Below are 19,960 nucleotides of genomic sequence, written 5' to 3' on the forward strand. Positions count from 1 at the left end.
TCTTCGGTATTCCTTTTTTTGATATATATCTACTTTATATTTGCTATTAGCAAACCAATCGAAATTTTTATCTATGCTACTCAAAGTAAATCTTTCAGAGATGAACTGTCAAAAAGTATAGGTTTGTCGTAATTTCAGACTTCTATATGAAGAGATTGTACAATTTCAAAATAAGGTTGCGATACTGCTCTAGTTCGTTGAAATATAGAGTGTGAGTGGCTTTCTTTGAGATGTTGCTTTATTTTAAATACTGGATGAAAATTTCGGACGCTATATTAATATATATATATATATATATATATATATATATATATATATATATATATATATATATATATATATATATATATATATATATATATATATATATAGTGAAAATTGGTTGAATTTTTTTTTAGAATACAATTAGATTAATATTATTGTCTAGATTTGGGATTGCTCTTTCTTCAATTTTGCTCAGGGTTACATTTTTTTCTTAAATGGAAACAGTTTTCAAGAAAAAAAAAGGTGGCTAGTTTTTTGGAGTTAATCTTCTGATCAGTCTCCTTAGGCCATCACTCAGAAACTGCACAAAGATTTTATGAGTTACGTAGTTAAAAACTGTTCCCAGTATCTGCATGGGGTAATTTACTTAAAAGGGTATTCTGATCATTGTATAGTGTATACTTGTATATATGCACACACGGAAAAAAGTAAATACCACATTATCTTTCATTTTCATTCGACATTTTATTTTTAGGATTATTTTACATAAAATTAATCAAATTTTTCTCAGCTTTCCTGTAATACATTCGTCTATCCTGAGGAACTGTTTGATTAAAATTAAGATGCTTGGACATGTAAGACCTCTAGATACACATTTATTGTCGTTTATTTAACCCCAAAATATCTATGTACACAGTTTGTGAAGTAAATACAAGTACATGTGAAAATAAATGTACCTATGTAGCATTGGTTGCTATCTATTATAAAGAACTGTTAAAGGATGATAATTTTTGTAAGAAAAAAAGGGAAAAGCAAGAAAACGCAGAATTACATTGATTATAGATAGATTTTTTTTTTTTTTTAAAAAGTTCAACAACCAGAGATACGTGTATATTTGTGTTTTGATATTGATTAGTCTAGAATTGGGTTTGTTTTGGTTTTTGTTTTTTTGTTTTTTTTTTTTGGTTTTTTTTTTCATTTAAAAAAAAAATTCAGAATGAGGATAACTTTTTTCCTAGAATTGTAACTATTTTCATTGTTGAACATTGCCATTAGTTTGGTTTTGTTTAGTTAGATCTAAAAATAGTTTCTTCTTTTTCTTAAAATTTTGATTACTTATATAACATCTTTAGAATGGTAATTAATTTTTGGAGGGTTTTGAAAATTTTGTGATGAAATTGAGTAGATATCATTTTTTTTAAGAAACGGGTTAGTTTTGTTTTTGTTTGTTAGAATTAGAAAAAATGCTAGTTTTCTTTCTTTTTTGCTTTTTGCTTATCTTTTTTGCTAATTGTTTTCCCTGTTTAGAACGGGTTTATATTTTTTCGGTAAGAATTTTTTTCTGGTTAAGATTTTATTATTTGGAACTGGAATTCAAGTAAGGTATGAGCATTTTATTGTAATGTACAAATCTATGTCCCTTTTCACATGCTTGCTACATGTATAGTAAAAGAAAACAAAAGCATCGTTTTGATGCTTATTGTAGCAATAGAAAACATGCTTGAAATTATTTCATTAATTTTCATATTCTTACGATAAACAAAGGGTACATTTAATGCTTATTTTGAAGCATTAAGTCAAACTGAAATGTTGTTGATTATTTAAACATATTTCCTATTCAAAGAAATTTTATTTCACAATATTCATGAATTATCGTAATATTATTTTTATTCATCATATCCATGATTCATAACATTTTTTGAAGGAATCTAGTATATGGTTGTTTTTTTCTTATGTAACATATCTTTCATCTTAATCAATCTTTCAGATCTAGAGATAAAGAAAGGAAATTTGTATTTAAAAAAAGGACTAATAAACATGATGGTGTGAAGTTTTGAATTTGTCAGTTGTGTACATGTACTTATATATATATATATATATATATATATATATATATATATATATATATATATATATATATATATATATATATATATATATATATATATATATATATATATATATTCTTTGTATATATTTCCACGTAATATTTTAATCTTTGATTGTGGCCCCATATCCTACCACCAGGGACCATCATTTGATTTAATTTGAATGCACTACCTGAAAATGCTTGCATTTTTTTTTTAAATGTATCTGATATTAAACCAGCTGTTCATGACAAAATTTTTGAAGATTTTTTTCCTATAATATATTACCGTGTAAAAATTTGATTACCTATTGTTGCCCAACCTATCCCCCCCCCCCCCCCGGGTCATGATTTGAGCAGATTTGGATCTACACAACCTGAGGATGTTTGCCTGTATATATGACTAATCATGACCGTGCTGTTAAATTGTTGAGAAGGTTTTTGAAGATTTTTCCTGGATATTTCTATGTAAAACTTTTATCCCCTATTTCAGGCCAATCCTAACCCCGACGGCCATGATTTGAACAAAATTGAATGAATCGTCTTTAACAAAGGATGCTTTGTGGAAAGTTTGTTTGAAAGTGGTCCAGTGTTTCTGGAGAAGAAGTCGAAAAACGTGAAAAGTTTAAGACGCATGCACGACAGATCTATAGACGAACAGATAGACGGACGCCGGGTACTTTTCGGTCAGAAAAGCTCACTTGAACTTTCAGCTCAAGTGAGCTAAATTAATTTGTAGAGCGAATTCTCACATTTAATACTAACATTTCCCATAGAGTTTTTCGCTCACTATTTTCGACACAGCACTGTTAATAATTAATTTATATTCACGTGGACGTCAGAATGCGAATTTTTAAAACTAACATTCCAAGGCTATATTGTAATGTTTGGAACCGTTGTAACATACGATGGCTGCTATAGAACATATGCTTGAGATTTTATTTTTTTTAATTCGTTTCCACGAAATAAAAATTCGTTTCCACGAAATGAAAGTTGCATAAGTATGTGACGCATTGATATTGTAATTCAGTAATACGTCTTGTCGTTCGAGGAGGTTGGTTTAGCGTATTTAAACTGTTCAAAGATGCTTGTGTTGATAAATTACTTTTTTTCCACTCGGAATGACACACAATCAGATTTTAAAGAGTCTATCAGAGCATATATATAGTATCATTGGTCGACATTTAAGAAGGATTTTAAGAAACCTTGGTGTCACTACAGATCTGCAGCCTCCATAACAGATTCTTCCTTGAATTAAAATTATAGCATTTACTGATGGGAAAAGTTAGTTTGCATGAATAAATAGTAAAAACTTTGTGCAGTCAGGTGCAGAAAGTGTCATTTTAAATCAACATATTTTAAGAAATATCAAAAATTGTTTTGTGAGACACAACGTAAGGTTTCTGTTTGCCATGACATATAAATCTTTAGACCAATTATATGATGTAATATATAGATTTATTCAATGCAATAGTTTATGACAACTTAGAAATGTACATAGTAAGATAGTAATATTCATCTCTCCCTCATAATGGTTAAAAATACAACAACCAAGTTGATTATGTTGTACTGTATTAAATTAAATTATTTCGCGGGAACAAATTTAATTTCGTGGGAACGAATTTAATTTCAAGGGAACGAATTAATTTTCGTGGCCACGAATTTTTATTTTAGCCACGAATTAATAAAAAAAATTATACCATGTCCTATATAGCAGCCACCGTATACGTAGTAACAAGACTATCAGTAAAAATATATTAATAAAATTAAAGGGTACCATGCGTTTGGCGGGGAAACGCATACAAGAAATAATAGTCGAAGCGAGCGACAAAAATATTTTTAAAAAATGGGCGACGTAATTCGAAGGTTTTTACAATGCTTGAATCTGTAGCTCCCTGGTTCATGTGGTTTGTCTGTCCAAATTTTCTCAACCAGAGAGCTACAATTCTGCAACAACCACCAAACTATGACAAATTCTTTTGGGAAAATCTGATGTGGTCGTTTGAAAAGGCTTCTTATATTTGAGTCTTTGAGACCTCAATGTATTCCTCGAACACACAATGTTAACGAAATCCTCTAAAACACACCCTATTTCACAAACACTATCCGCGAAGCCACTTGGATCTCAAACTCATCGAACACCCTTATTGACCCAATTCTGGTCAATCCAGACGTTTTAGGCCTAGTTATTCACACCTGGAGGCGGAGACGCGATCCAGATAGTAATACAATATTGGATTCAACCTATTCACCTGTAATCAAAATGAGCAAAACAATCAATCTCCATTATCATAATTACTGATACGCCTATACTGTATTCAAAATAAACACACGTGTTACAAACTGGTGGCTCCTCCATATGAGTGAAAAACTCTAGAGAGGGACGTTAAACAACAAACACAAACTGCATAATTATATATTCATATTATGAAATATACATGCACGACTTACTCTAAGATAAATATTCGTACGAGTTGTTTAAGACAGCGCGGTAAATTCGTTTTTGACGTGTGAAGTTGAAAACATGGTAATGATGGTTGACTGAAGAACTAAGTGATTTCACACGATAGAAATTTTATAACTTAGTATGATATATTCTGTCCATCGCTAAAAATCAATTTTTCATCTTGAGTCAAATGACTCTATTTTTGAAGTGATCGAGAACATTTTAGCAGGAACTTTACCAGTGTTTACTTCGAACTCAAAATGGCAAGAGTAAAAATAACAAAGAAATCCGAAAAAAGAAAAGAATTATTCCCGTCAGGTGTTCAGTCTAATAAAGTGGGTAAAAAGAAAAAAGTTAAAAATCTAGCAAAAGACTTGAAGGAGGGGAAATCTCAGAACTTGGGCGTGGTAAAATCTTCCCTTGGTCAGTCAGGAAGAAACCAATCGAGCACCAAAATTACAGATAGAACCCATGGAACAGATGGGTTACTGTTTGCTGAAGAAGGTATGAATGCTAAATTGTAAATTTAGGAACGCGTATACAGTATAAAGATATAAATTTTGTGGTGATCAACCGTAAAAATGTATATCAACATGATCAATGCTATTCGATCTATTTCATGAATAGGTCTTGCACAATCTGATCTCTTTTTTTTTTAGCTATATAGCTTGATTTTGATATTCATAATAGCATAATTAAGGTATTTTGTTGTACTTTTTTCTTCAGCATGTGAAAAAGTTAACCTTTGGTTCATCATATTCATTGAACTGTTGAACCATAGTGTGTTCTCCAAAATTAAAAAAATATATATTCATCTGTTTTCAGTAAATGTTTTTTTTAATTCCTTTTTTTTATTAACTAATTTAATCTAAATGCATAATCTTTGGGTGACAGATTTTAAACAGTACAGAGAGCAAATGTTTTCATGGTTTTGAATATGTTTCGATGGATAAGCTGCTACTATTGAATCCTACTTATACCGACCCTATTTTTTAATAGCATGTTATGGTAAACAAAAAATTTTCTCAGGTCTAATATACAATGTACAAAATTGATATATTTCCTGATATGATAATGGCAAAGAGAAGGCTTTCTAAACTTTCTGTTTCCTAATGCTAAATATCTTTATATATTTTAGACACGAGGAAAGTCATTTTCACAAAAGACCAGATGGAAAACTGGAAGCCAATGTCCGAAGAGTTGTTTGACAATGTCGCCAAAATTATTGGAACTTCAAAACAGTAATTACATGTAGTTTTAATCAGTTACTTCTTTGAATTTTTTTTATATGCTTTTAAATTCATTTCTTGTCTAATTATTCCAAGCTAGTTGTATTATCTTCTGACTTCAGAAATTTCATTGACTGTGAAATGGTAGATGAGCTGTATCTAGGTTTAAACTTCCATAAGTAGTTTTATAAGCCTTCCATATCTTTTTCAGGTTTATTCTGAATAAGTCCATTGGTCTTTATTATGACAGTGTGAAAACAGCTATGAATTTGTCCGAGAAAAGGTACAGTGTTCATTCATGTGGAAATGATTGCATGCATGATGTTTTACTGCATTGAAGTGATAAATCATCTGTTTAAAGTATGTTTTTTGTTTCCTAATTAATTTAACCTTTTATATCTAAATCAATGGGAATTAGAAAAAAAATCCGAAATATGTGAGTATTCAAGATATCAAGAGCAAAATAATTCAAGAAAAAAGTGGTTGGGACTTCCAACTTCTTTTAACGTATTATCCCAAGTATTTGAGATATTGATTTATCCATGAAGGTGTTTCCAATATTGATTTTTGTGATCCTGAAGTTCAACATCCTCACAATGTCAAGGTTTTGTGATTTCAGAACTCCACACAAACGTGTGGAGTTCCGAAATCATAAAACCTTGACACTGTGAGGATGGAAGTTAAAATGTATATAATTTTCTTTTGCAGATTGTTGGGAGGATTAAAAAATCTGAAAGTACCACATCAACAAGGAAAAAGATCCCCTCAACACTTTGAGGTACTTTTACATTCAGCAACTGAGCACTTTCAGAACAACTGTATGTAAAAAATCTTCGGACATGTAAATTTTTGTTTATACCTGTAGTTCAAGTCCTAAATTTTTGGTATGTAATGTTAATTATGTTAAAATTCTGCCCCCTCCAAAAAAAAATATTTCAGATTGCATATTTTCACATTTTTCATGTTAACACAGGGTTCTGCAGCTGAAGATCTTGATAAATTGGAATTGCATGGATGTGAATTGGAATTTAAAATTTCAAAACAAAATGAGTAAGTATCTAGTAATTAACATTCATTTCACTTCTATTAACATGTTTAAGTGTGAAAAAAATACAGAAAATTATACAATACAATGTACATGGCCGTAATTTTGCCGATATATAGATTACTATAGAAAACATAGCTGTTATATGCTTGTGCCCCCTCAATAAAAACGTCTGATGACCCTTTTTTTTTTTTTTTTATTTGCTTGTCAAGGAAAATTTGGTAGTTGAGAGTGCCCCCTCAATTGAATATGTTTGGCTGTGCCCCCCCCCCCCAAACTGAAATTGCTTCCTACGGGCCTGAATGTATCTGTATCTGATATGGATCATGGGTAAAGCTCACATTAAAGAAAGATTGTCCTCAATGACGAGATTTTAACCATGTTTTCACTAAATTTTGCTTTTTGAAAAACATTTTTTGGACCATAATGCTCCAGGCATGTATGTATGGAAAAAATTCCATGCCATCATGGTTATGATGTGTTCCTATACTACTGTAAAGTCTTCAATTATTTTAGTGTACAAAAATTGCTGAGAAACTTGCTAGTGAAAATGTGTCTATATCTAAACAAAAATTAACATAGAAATTGCTAAAAATTCCAGAAATTTTGCTAAAGGGAATTTTGTTTCTTAGTAAAATGATCTCAACCCTCGTTAATTGTCACTTCTTTACATTAACAGTGCATGTGACCAACTTCAAGAGGATTTAGAAAAATTGAAGGCTTGCCAGGAAAGCTCAGAAGTATGCCTTTGATATTTTATAGGTTTTCTCTAAATCTTTTAGACCAGTTTTAACAATACTTGACACACACACACAATTTTTTCAGTGAAGAAAAGTTCTCAATTTTTTTTTTAAACTTAACCTCTTTTAAGGCAGAAATACTGATTAAAAAATCCTTACTCTATGAGGTGGTTATTATAAACACCTCTGTGCAAGTAACAAGGCACATGTTCCTGGAAACTACTGAACAGATTTGTCTGAAAATTTGAACACACATTAGTCACCATATAAAGATGTGCACCTGGTACATGTATTTTCATAATGATTGGACTGTTTTTCTCCACAGGGTTTTTTTTCCAACTGTATTCATTTTCTTTCTGGTGAATTTCATCTCTAGGATCTCTGATAAATCTTGCATTTACAGACAGACATGTAAAACTTAATAACTCTCTCTGTTTTTAGGTTCACCCATTGCTACAAAGAGACTTTACACCCTCCCTAAAGCTTCCCAAGGTTAAAAAAATGGAAACATGAGATATGTTGGACTTGAGCATTTAATTTAAGAACTAATTTAACAAAAATATCCTGAATCCTGGGATATTATACACTTACTTTGAAACTGAGCAGGTAATCTAACAGAAATAATGAAGCAATACCTTGTGGTGGAATCATTTATGTAGCAACAGTTTAAACACTGCGGATTTGGGCTGACTGTCAACAAAAAGCCATTTTCTTAACAAGACATGATCTTAATTCAAAACCTCAGTGACCATTTGAAATTGGTTTTATTAGTAAAATATGTTTTAGATCATACATTTACTTTTGAATGTATCACACATTTCAAATACATGTATTTGTATGTATAAAAAAATGTCATTTAATATTAAATTGCAGAAAAACAATATACATGTAGATTAAATTTTTATTGAGGTTGTTGAAATTTTTCAAATTGTTCAAGTCATAGAATCTGGTTTCTTTATAAAACAGTGGTTTTGATTTCCAGGACACACACTTTAATCCTGAATTTTCTGTAACTAAGGAAATTCCACAAATTTTGGTAATTACCGGTACAATGTATACAGATTTTACCAATTTCAAGGCTTAGATTTGCTCTTGGAAATGCTACTGAAAAAAAAAATTTATCAATAAATTGATTTTATTGATCACATTAGTGCATTCAAAGAACATGTCCAAGACTTTGATCTAAATTAATATGTAACATTGATCAATACTAAATGCTCACATCTAATGAATACATTGTATGTATGTGACATGGTGAACAGATTGGCTGCTAAATTTCCTCTGATTTTGATGGGGCAGATACATGTATGTAAAAAAAAAAAAAAAAGATCTTGAAATAATTGTTTGCAGACCACAATAGAAGACCCTGCTCTACTTCTGGGTTTTCCTATGTTGATGACCTTTGTAAATAACTTTTGGATCAGTTCAAGTTAAATGCAAAACAAAAGTGTAATTTCTGTCCCAGCCATTACTTTGTTATTGGAAAACTTGAAACTCAGTTAACTTAAGTACCAAGTGTTAGTTTCTTCTGTAATATGACTTTGAGTCACAGTCATTTGAGGCATGAAAAGATTACTTGTAGAAAACAAACTGAAACTACATTAAGCACATGTAAACAAGTTCTAGATGAAATATGGAGACAAGGAAAAGTAATCAAACCCAGCTCCAAAGTCCATTGAAACAATACAAATCGGGAGCAGGGCAAACACAGGCTTCTAAAAACATCAGAGGTAGGATCAGGTGCCATGGAGGAGTAAGCATCCCCTGTCAACAGGGCACATCCTTCATGTGCTACTTATGATTGGGCAAACAGAAAAATCCTTAGACAATTCAGTGTGTAAATATTTGCCTAACAATTAGAATAAAAAAAACAGTCATCATTCAAATTAATAACAGATTGTATTTACTGACAAGGTCATTGTGTAGAACTTCCAAAATCTTGACTTTAAACAAGACTGTTGACAAGACTTGTTTCATTAACTTGTTTGGCAATAGTTTGCCTCATTTTAGAAATTGTTTGTACGTAGAGCATGCTCTTGAGTATCGAATCAACTGGGAGACATAAACTTCATATGCAGGTGATAAGGATACTCACTACAGTACGAGTATACAGCTACATAACTAAGGGAAGTTGACAACAGAAATGTTGAAGTCATCACGTTTGTCATTTTTATTGTTAAGTTACCATTAACTCTTTCTTGCAAAATATCCAAATATGAAAAAGCTTTAACAACTTTTAAGTTGCAACTTCCCATTTGTTTTTTGTTTTGCATGGGTTTCTAAAATCGAGACTGGCTCTTAACAAAGAGTCAAACCAAGGAAAATGTGTGAACATTCCATAGATCAAAGTAAAAGAAGAAGCTATCAGCTGTCTAGTCAAATTAAGGCCTAATGACAACTTCAATTTTGTAGATAAACTGGCTAGTTTTTTTGACAAACTTAAATTGATTATTATTTGTTGGAAAACATTGATTTGTGTGTGAATATTTTTAAATACCACTAAAATAAATTTTTTCTTCATGAACAGGTCTAAATTTGATTACCCTGAAAAAAGTCAAAGTTAATTGAAAAAAAAATCACGAGTTTTTGTTTACTGTCATAAAAGCTACTGTCCTATATAGTGTGTGTGTGTGTGTGGGGGGGGGGGGGGGGGGGGCACAATACTCAAGTAACTGTCAAGGCCTATGGGCCTGACATTTTGTCAATGTCATTGCTTCAAGAGCACTGCCTATCCTCAGGCAAACTAGTATGATTTCCAGTGTTTCCAATCGACACACACTGAAGCAAATTTACTGCACATCCCTACAAAACTTAACAATTGTTGTAGTTAATACCTCAATGACTCATGTCTAACTGCTTCTCTCTTTTTAAAGAAGATTGAAAACAGTAAATGTCATGTTGTACATAACCCATTTTATTGTTGATAATCTAATCACAAAATAGCATTGCTGCATCAGCACACTTCATTTTAACAAATATATTATGACTATTAAGGTAGTACAAAGGTAGAGATTTCTAAGGAATCAGTATACAGTCCATTTAAAAAACTACTGTAGACACTGTTCATAGAAAATGTTAGTTTATCATAAAAATACTCTGGCACTTTATATTGCAAAGGAATATTTTCCACAAATGTTGATGAAACTTTGGTTTTAACATTACAGTGCAATTATACAACCATTCACAAGTTTATGTATGCACCAACAATTAGAAAACTATACATAAGTAGTGTATACCATAATCAGTCCTATGAACATTTAATATGCACCCAACAATATAACACTATTTAAACTCAATTTCATTCAATATATCGCACAAAATGTCAATACATATAATTATTTTTTTCATGATTAACAGAAAAGGGAGTGGATGACTAGAGCATAAAATAACACTTTATTTTGCTTTTACTTTCACTTTAAAATTCTAAATTTTTTAGTATAATATTAACTGATTTGTATACAGCACTCAATGATATCTCAGCACTTTGTAGGACTACAGCAATGGTGGCTTCCGTTACTGTACTGGAGAGAAAGGGGTGGGTATCAAAATCCTCGACTCCATGTGACGGATAAGAGGTACTAAGGAAAAAAAATGATTACATGTAAGAAAATCATACAGCCATGTACACCATGTATGCATGATATTCCGAGGCAAAATATGGTGACCATAGTTTTCATTTGCAGAAGAAATATTAGGCTGGAGGACATTTTTCTAACCTGTATAGGCTACACATTCATCCCATCCTGGTTTGCTCCAGGCCATTGCTCTAGTTTCCTTTCTTGTCTGTAGATCTTTATAACCTGTTTAAATAAAAAAAAAAAAAAAGAGAGACCACTGATAAATGCATATGTATATTAATCTACCGGTATTTAAAGTCCTAATGTTTTAGCTTGATTTTTTGGGAAAATTGAATTATTTTGATATCACATTAGCTACCAAGATTCTTTTTTTTTCATGGAAGTTGTTAAAATAAAATGTATTAAGATACATGTATGAACTGTGTATATCTCAAAATAATATAAAATAAGCTTTTTTTTTATACAATAAAGGAAAAAAAGCATTTGTTGGTTCATTAAACATGTTTATTGGATATATGTTGAAAGAACAGAATTCTGTGGAATTTATACATAAGACAGTTGAAAAGCATACATTTATGCTGTACACATGTAAATACCTGTTTATAGTTATTACATATATATATATATATATATATATATATATATATATATATATATATATATATATATATATATTGTACATTATTATACTGGTTAAGTTTCATGTACAAGACTTCCATCTATATCATTAAAGCAAGTTTTCAGGTCAGCGAGTGATAACTATAATTATTGTATAATGATATAAAGAGATACCATTCCACATATTATAATATAAATAATCTAATAATCTATATACATGTATAATATCATGTCAGAATAATTGCAATAGAAAAAGAGAAAAGTTTAATTATCTCTTGATGAAAAATGTTAAATTGTGATTGTGAATAAAAAAAGAATTCAAATTTTCTTTATGTTTGTTACCAAATACTGTATACAGGGAAATTTTCGTCCCTGTTTTATTTTCGTCCCTTTCGTCTTACTCACTGGTGGTTGAATTTAAGAAGGAGCGAAGTCAAAGAACACAATATAATTTCTTAAACAGAACCATGACTGGGCAAATTTTAAAATGGGGCAGAATTGTTTGCAAGTGTGAAAGGGCAAAAATAACACGGGGCGAAAATAACCCTGTATACAGTAAAAAGAATTATATGATCTTTACATACTGTACACATCTCTGAATTGTGGAAAGGAGGAGGGGGAGGGTAAGGGGATTTGGACTGAAAAGTGTTAATAAAAGTTCCCTGATCCTGTCTGTCACCTATCCAGGCATTATGATTCTGGTGCTTTAAGACATACCCCATAGATGATGTACAACATTTTGCTCTCCTATATGGGTAAAAAATCCAGCCACTGGTTCATTGTTATTTCGTCTGTGTTCTATACCTCTTCTCCTTCACGAACAAGACAAAGGAATTTCTTAAAGCACTAGTATACATGTATATATAAAGTGTTATGCATCTTTAAACTAAACATGAAAGGTTCAGGTTATCTAAATGTACATGTATGTTCCCTTTGACTTTCCTCAACGAAGTTGACAACAGGATGTGCGACACTAGAAATACACATACAACTGTATCAGTGTTGTAGTGTTTTTCAACATTATGGAATGGTTTTAAGCCTTTTTTATCTTTTCATATATGTACCCCAATGTCAAGATGAAATTTTAATGACTTGTGTTAATTCAATTGTGTTGACAAATGCACAGTGCATGGTGGGGTAAGAGCTGACCACGATTTGACAATTATGAGGAATGGGTCACAAGATTCTGACAAATTTTATTTTTAAAATCAGTTGTGCAAATGTTCAAGGTGTTGTTCAAGGTATAATTATAGATTATAATTATAGATTTATTAGATTTCTAAGTTTTTGATAAATAAAGTTATTATGCTGAAAAAAGTTTTATTAAAGAGCTCTAAATTATACATAATTCTACCAAAAAATATAAAATACAACATCATTGTAGCAAGCTAATATGATTACTAAAGTAGTGAAGTTGAATTATTTACAAATTTGTAATTTAATTTCATGTTTGCTTGCAAATTAAAAACTTTTTTATCAGCTCATCTGAGCTTAAAACTCAAGTTATCTTTTCTGTTCAAAATCTGTACTTCTGTCTGTCATTTTAGTTACAGTCTGTCTGTTATGTACATTTTTACTTTGAATAATTTCTTCAAATAATTTCTTCTTCAGAACTAGGGTCCTTCGGATGACACTTTGAAAACCGAGGCCCCGTGTCACGGCAGGGGTTGGCACAATAAAGATCCCTCACTGCTCAATGGCCATGAGTGCCGAGTAAAGGTCAAAATTTGAAGTCCTTCACCGGAATATGGTGACATCTCTATATGAGTGAAAAATTCTCGAATGGGACATAAAACAACTTACAATCAATCTTCAGAACTACAGGGTACGATATACAATATCAAACAAACTATGCACAAAGCATCTTTGGTTAAAGGGGATTCAAGCTTGTTAAAATGAAGGGTAATGCCTCCTTCCAAGGGAAGACGAATACCTGGGGATAATAAATGGTAAAAATAGGTAGGGTCATTTAAAAAATTCTCCTCAAGAAGCACTTTAACACTTCCCATCCTCCACCCCCAAAAATTGTTTTACAGCTTCCTTACATAGTATATATTTTTTCTTCAATTGAGACCACAAAAACTAGTACTTTGCCAACAAAAGGGGAGGGGGGTTAGAAAGGAGTATTCAATAAATTCAAAAAATGTTAATTTTTTCCCAATTATAACATATATCATGGTCTTTTAGGATTTGGGTAGAGCCACTTTGGAGGTCAAAGTTCCACAAGATAAGAAATAACAAAGATACAGATAGCAATAACTACAGATTCATTTTGTTGAAAATTTGTGTTTAGTTTGAAATCAATGGTTTTGTTTTTCTTTGTCAGAACAGAATACACGTGATAAATATTGTTGCCTTGTGATCCCCTTGCAGAGACACTTGTACGTGGGTTGAGCATCTATGCCCTGAGCTATTGTCTAGGTCATGCTTATGTACAAAAATCCACTTCGAGGTATCAAGGGTTAATTACTATAGAATATGCATTACAGGGCTGCATTTTTACTTTGAGAGATGAAGGGTTTCGAGAGATTGAGATTTTGAGAATTCAAGAGTAAAATTGTTAAGTTATAAAGGAGAAAAAAATCGGTACTGGAGTTTCACTTCAAGAAAGATCATGAACTCTAAGATCTAAGTTTGGGCCATTGAGATGCACCTGTACTTGTTAATGAAAATAAGTGTTAATTTGTGAGTGATAAAGCCCCTGGGCCTCTGGACATACATGTCTTTTCTAATTGAAAGAAAAAAATAACAAATGCAAAATTTAAAAAAAAATATCCTAAAACAGTTACATGTAATGGCAAACTATTAGTAAACAAAACAAAAAATTATAAAATTGCAGCATTCATGCTCAAATACACAACTTTCAATTTACAAAAGTAGAGAGTATTTTCAATTCATATCAGCATAGAGTTGTTGGAAGAGAGAGAGGTTCATCACAGTACAAAACAACAGACTATTCCATTACAAATGGGTCTATATGGGTGTCCTCTGGTCAATACACTTACCCCATATGTGATGCACTGTGAATAAGTCACCTAGATCGGCAAACAGTCCGCAGACTGCAACTTCATTTTCTTGCCGATACCGTAAACCTTTCGCCCTTCAAGAAAATTCTCCATTACTTTTTAACCATTATCCCTTCTCTTTCAAGCTATGAAAATATGTACTAAATTTAAATTTGAAATTGTTGAATAAATTTTTACTTTTAAATAATCTTGTCTTACCAGCAATTTGACCACTCTATCATCGAACCAGGCTGAAATGGAAAGATTTCCAATAATTTCAGAAGACAAAAGATTTACAAAGCTTACATTTTAATACCACATATTACAAACCATGTATAACAAAACAATGCCTAAGGTTCATCACCCCTCTGCTAAGTCATACAAAATTTTGCTTGAAAACTCATGATTTTCTAAAAGAAATCAATGTGTAAGGCTCAAAATTTCAATTTCAGCATACCTTGCAAAAAGAAATTGGTAGAAATGGCCTTTTATCTCAACATTTTTATAAAGCGATGAAAGTCATTTATCCCAGTGAGAGTTACTTCTCTTATCAGAGTATCATTGCACCTTAATTATCATGTAAATATTTTTTCTTTGAATCGACATATTACGAAAACAATGAGAAAATTTTTACTATCATATTCCATATGTCCGATCATGTTCTTACCCTTTTTAAATTCTGGATTTATCAGGAACTACAGTATGTATTTTTTCCAATTAATTTTACCTTTAGTGTGTAACTTCTCATTTCATAGATATTCCTTCCTTCTCTTGGTACTGGGGCAGGCCAGAAATTAAAAGGTAGGAGAATCTGATTCTTTCTGTGGCGAAGCATTTTATTTCTGCTGATTCGAAAGTTAATAAAATCCTGTATTCAAAAAAAAAAGGATAAAATCAACACATAGCTGAAAATTAACCCTCCAAAAACACTTCTCTTTTATTAATATACATGTACATATCAATGAATACCTGTCACAAAGTACATACTGAGTATATCTCAATCCTCTAATTTTTTTCTTTTATTTTGGCAGTCTTTTGATGCATTTAAACATGTATTTAATGAAAATAAATATGCATTGTTTTGTAGAAGTACATATATAATGTGGTCTCACTTCAAAGACATTAAATATTCTTTCCTTTTTTTGATACACATATGCAGTGTCTACAAGAGTCTGTGTAAGAGCTAGAATCTTATAATACATGTAATGATTAAGACAGAATATTTACGATTTATCAGTAAAATGTGATGGAACTCATACATTATATTCAACAAAGAATCTATTTGCTATGTGAATTGTGATTGAGAATTAAGTCAACATTCCATCAGGACCAAGAAATACTTGCTTTTGTTGAGCTGGAAATAGACAAATATTAATGGCATCTTATAAAAAAAAATAAATAAATAAATCCAGACAACTATGGCATAAAAACCTTGACCCTCACTGGTTTCGTTAGGGTTACCTGGTCAGTCCTGTAGATTTCTGTGGCATTATTTAAAACCGGATACCCTCCTTTGTATTCCCAAATATGAACTGAAATAATATAACATTGGTAGCACCGACATCTGAACCTACTCTTCTATGTTATGACAGTACAAATTCGGGACAGCAAAGAAATCAATCAAACAAAGGTTGTGTTAAAGTTCTATTTTAATAATCACTACTTTGTCTTATCTTAAGTGAAGAGATATGTTTTGTACATGTACTTTACACTTACTTGCTTCGTCTTGATCTCCGATTTCCACTGTAAAACTTCCAACCAAATGGGCACCTGTTTTCTTAACATGCATCAGTTCTTGAAATTGAGAGCTATTTAATAAAACATTCAAACTTTGACAACATACAGATATATACATGTAAATGTATTGTACAATGTAATATAGAGTGTATGTTCACATGGATCTCTAAAAATGATACGCATCTTTCTCATATAGTACATAATACATGTATGTGTGGATCCAGGAAATTTTTCCAGGGTGGGGTCGGGGGAGAATGTAAGACATCTCGGCCCATTGACATTTCGGCCCATTGACATCTCGGCTCAGACGGGTCGGCCCAAGATTAAAGACAGGTCGGCCCATACATAAGACACCTCAGCCCAAGCAAAATTTTACTATGAAAAAATACTGATTGAAAAAAGTACATGTACATGAATAAACAATCAAGATTTAAAAAAAAAAGAAAGAAAAAAGACCATCCACAATATTCAAGGAATGAGAAGACAATGCTATTAATTAAAGTGCTAATTGATAAACAAACAAAATGCCGTGGCGCATCCTTTGGAGGGTCAAGTGCGTGTTATATTCAGTAGTGACAACAGGGGGTTAATTACAAAGCAAGTACATGCATGTGCTTTTCAAAAAAGAAAGAAAGAAAAGAAACATACCATGAAGTACAGACCAATGATGCAATTTATTTTACGTGTTTAAGCATATATCTTTATACAATAATTTATATAGACATAGATCTATATAAACAATAAAATGACTTTCATTTTTTTTCTTTCTTTCTTTTTTCTATCCCCCCTTTTTTGTTACTACAAGAATAACAATCCCAGCCAGGATATTGCAGAAAAAAATTACATTTTCCACAAGACATAGATGTAAATGAAAGACTGATCTAATTAAGTTGGAAAAATAAAACAATTATCTATCACAGACCCCCCCCCCCCCCCTGTTTTATTTTAAAAAACAGTTTAATCGTCAGAAAGAATAATTACACCAATAATAATATCAATTCAAACGCTGGGTTAATTTGTTAATTTTTTCCATCATAAAATTTTGCTTGGGCCAAGGTGTCCTTTATATGGGCCGACGTGTCAACAATCTTGGGCCAACCTGTCAGGGCCGAGATGTCAGGTGTGACAGGCCGAGGTGTTGTTGGGCCGAGATGTCTGTCTACCTCGGGGGAGGGGGGGTCCACATCAACTTTAACAAATTTAAGACTTAGAAAAAAACACCTAAACAACTTGCCCAAACCTCAAAAACCCTATTTCATGTGGGAAGGTAGGAAAAGATACTTACCTAAGTCAATATTCTTTGGATACATGACTCTCTTTACTATTTTTTTTGGGGGGGGGGGGGGCTGACACCCTCCTCCCCCTTTAACCTCTAGATCCACACATGCATAAAGTAAATATAGGATCTCCCATGATTTGTAGTTGGATATGATTTTTATCCAACGAGTTGTGTGTTTTTTATCCCCCAGCCTTGGCGAGGGGATAAAAACACACAACGAGTTGGATAAAAGTCATATCCAACTACAAATCATGGGAGATTCTTTTTATCCCATGTTTAATACTTCAAAACGAATGTTTTACACCGTTTTATACAGGACTCCACTTCATTTTACTTCATCACTCTAACGCAAAAATCATTGTGACGTCACAACTGCACTTAACTGTGGAATATGAAAAAATTATCCAATGAGTCATATCCACGGGATAAAGGGGTAAACATGGGATAAAAAGTAAATATCCTATTATCCATATAGAGTTATGCATGTAACAGTAATTTTGAATGAATTAAGTTGTTTAGGTTTTTTTCATGATTCCTTCTCTTCAATATATCAAATCATATCACAATTAAAAAGTGATTGTATGTGCCTAAAGTAAAGATATATATAAATTTCTTTTGCATTAAAAACTTACAATTGTTTCAAATATTCCTCCATACTTTCAGGCTTTACTGCATGAACTAAAAAATAAATAACAGTTCAAAATAGATATTTATGTTATGTTCAGCATGACAAAAAATAAATCAATTTGACTTTGTAGCAAATGATTGGAATGCATGTTTTAGCTTTAAACATAATCATCCATTTCATGAAAATGGCTTGAAAATATAAAGAACTGCAATGTGTCATGAAGGATACAAAAAAACTTACGCTGAATTTCATACACAGTCTCTTTGTCTGAAAGTTGGCTTGAATGAGATTCTTTTTGAATTTCATAGGGTCCAAAGTCCGACTTGTCAAATATGGACTTGATAAACTGTATCTGTTTCATCCCAAAGGATTTCTTATGACTGTCATCATCCTGTAAGACTGCTGATGTCGAAAGGCATCTACAATTTTAAGCATAGTTTGTTATAAATTGTTCTTTCTTTTACCCTTCAAAATGAGAGATCTTCATAAATGTAAATTAACACACAACAACAGTCTTTCTCACTTCATTTTTTAGTTACATGCATTTCAATATACTAATATAAACACAGAAAATGAGAGATCTTCATAAATGTAAATTAACACACAACAACAGTCTTTCTCACTTCAGTTTTTAGTTACATGCATTTCAATATACTAATATAAACACGGAAAATAAATGTCATGCATAGGCTTCCTCAACCAACCCTTCTAATGTACAACATTGTAACAGCATTGGAGACAAAATCATGCTGTAGGGTGTATGGGTTGAAATTTTCCTGGAAAACCCACTAGCCCAGGGGCTGGTCAGTAAAAAATTACTAGCCCAAACCTCAAACTAACTAGCCCATATTTTTTTATGCAAATGAAAACGTAACAAGTTAAATTAAGGTTTCAAACACTGTGGTGACAGAAACAAATCAAACTACAATGCAGTTCTCATTCAAAAGAAACCAGTCTACATAGAAAAACGAAAGTAAATTCTTTAATTGACGAGGATTTTTTTCGTTCTGCTAGTCTGACGGACTATCATTACATTTAAATTACATTTTTAAACCGGATTCATCTTGTCTATAGTATAGGAAAATAAAGCCTTGTATCAGCAAATGACATTGCGTTATTTGTTATGTTACTTTGACACTGCTCTTGACAAAATTCGACTTGAAAATAAACATGCGTATTTTTATACCTGTGTGAAATGAATGATGCTTCGCATAGCTGTTTTGTGCGAGCATACTTTCCACAAACTCCTATACTTTTCAATAGCCTAGCCATGACCGGAGTGTTCATGTTTCCATTGCCTCGCTATGAAAACGAAAGTGAAGGTCAAATCAATTTGACAGATATTCAAGTGTGGAAATATTTCTTTTAATATTTCTACATTAAAAAAAACAAACAAACAAAATTTGTTATTTTGTTAGATTTGTTTGAATAACTTTTTTTCCTCTTTTTTCCCCTACAAGCCCTGTTCGAGTAATAAATACCCGAAAAGATCTTTTCTTATTCGTGGAAGATATTATAACTTTATTTTATTTTTTTTTAATCATATTGACATTTTGTTTAGATTTTTTCTCTGAAATATAGGGT

General features: G+C 31.6%; 2 protein-coding genes across 3 annotated transcripts; one reads left to right on the forward strand and one right to left on the reverse strand.

The window, feature by feature from the left end:
• The first annotated feature begins 4,639 nt into the window (after positions 1–4,639).
• On the forward strand, positions 4,640–8,412 carry LOC133206126 (uncharacterized). The gene is made up of 7 exons (XM_061342057.1): positions 4,640–5,021; positions 5,656–5,758; positions 5,958–6,029; positions 6,455–6,524; positions 6,720–6,796; positions 7,471–7,531; positions 7,973–8,412. The coding sequence occupies exons 1-7, from the start codon at positions 4,778–4,780 to the stop codon at positions 8,042–8,044; spliced, it is 699 nt and encodes a 232-aa protein (XP_061198041.1). The 5' UTR covers positions 4,640–4,777; the 3' UTR covers positions 8,045–8,412.
• Positions 8,413–10,424: 2,012 nt separating this feature from the next.
• On the reverse strand, positions 10,425–19,708 carry LOC133205363 (protein NipSnap-like). 2 transcript variants are annotated; one of them, XM_061341162.1, is made up of 10 exons: positions 19,563–19,708; positions 18,617–18,795; positions 18,381–18,426; positions 16,449–16,540; positions 16,194–16,264; positions 15,460–15,600; positions 14,952–14,983; positions 12,445–12,539; positions 11,248–11,331; positions 10,425–11,109 (listed from the first exon to the last, which is right to left on the reverse strand). In XM_061341162.1, exons 1-10 carry the CDS (start codon positions 19,661–19,663, stop codon positions 11,045–11,047), a joined length of 906 nt encoding a protein of 301 aa, XP_061197146.1. In that variant the 5' UTR covers positions 19,664–19,708; the 3' UTR covers positions 10,425–11,044. The 2 variants fall into 2 exon arrangements, with proteins under 2 accessions (XP_061197146.1, XP_061197145.1); XM_061341161.1 differs by lacking the exon at positions 12,445–12,539 and adding an exon at positions 14,733–14,827.
• Positions 19,709–19,960: the final 252 nt, after the last annotated feature.

The sequence above is a fragment of the Saccostrea echinata genome, unplaced genomic scaffold, assembly GCF_033153115.1.
Source record: "Saccostrea echinata isolate AGI-Se365-2 ecotype Australia unplaced genomic scaffold, CSIRO_AGI_Sech_v1 ptg000054l, whole genome shotgun sequence".
Taxonomy (NCBI): Eukaryota; Metazoa; Mollusca; class Bivalvia; order Ostreida; family Ostreidae; genus Saccostrea; species Saccostrea echinata.

Coding starts and splice junctions, on each gene's coding strand:
- LOC133206126 (XM_061342057.1), top strand. CDS start 4,778: ATGGCAAGAGTAAAAATAACAAAGAAATCCGAAAAAAGAAAAGAATTA. Junction 6,030..6,454: donor ATGAATTTGTCCGAGAAAAG/GTACAGTGTTCA, acceptor TTTCTTTTGCAG/ATTGTTGGGAGGATTAAAAA. Junction 7,532..7,972: donor CTTGCCAGGAAAGCTCAGAA/GTATGCCTTTGA, acceptor CTCTGTTTTTAG/GTTCACCCATTGCTACAAAG.
- LOC133205363 (XM_061341162.1), bottom strand. CDS start 19,663: ATGAACACTCCGGTCATGGCTAGGCTATTGAAAAGTATAGGAGTTTGT. Junction 18,796..19,562: donor GCATCATTCATTTCACACAG/GTATAAAAATAC, acceptor TTAAAATTGTAG/ATGCCTTTCGACATCAGCAG. Junction 12,540..14,951: donor ATAGAGTGGTCAAATTGCTG/GTAAGACAAGAT, acceptor TTGTTCGTGAAG/GAGAAGAGGTATAGAACACA.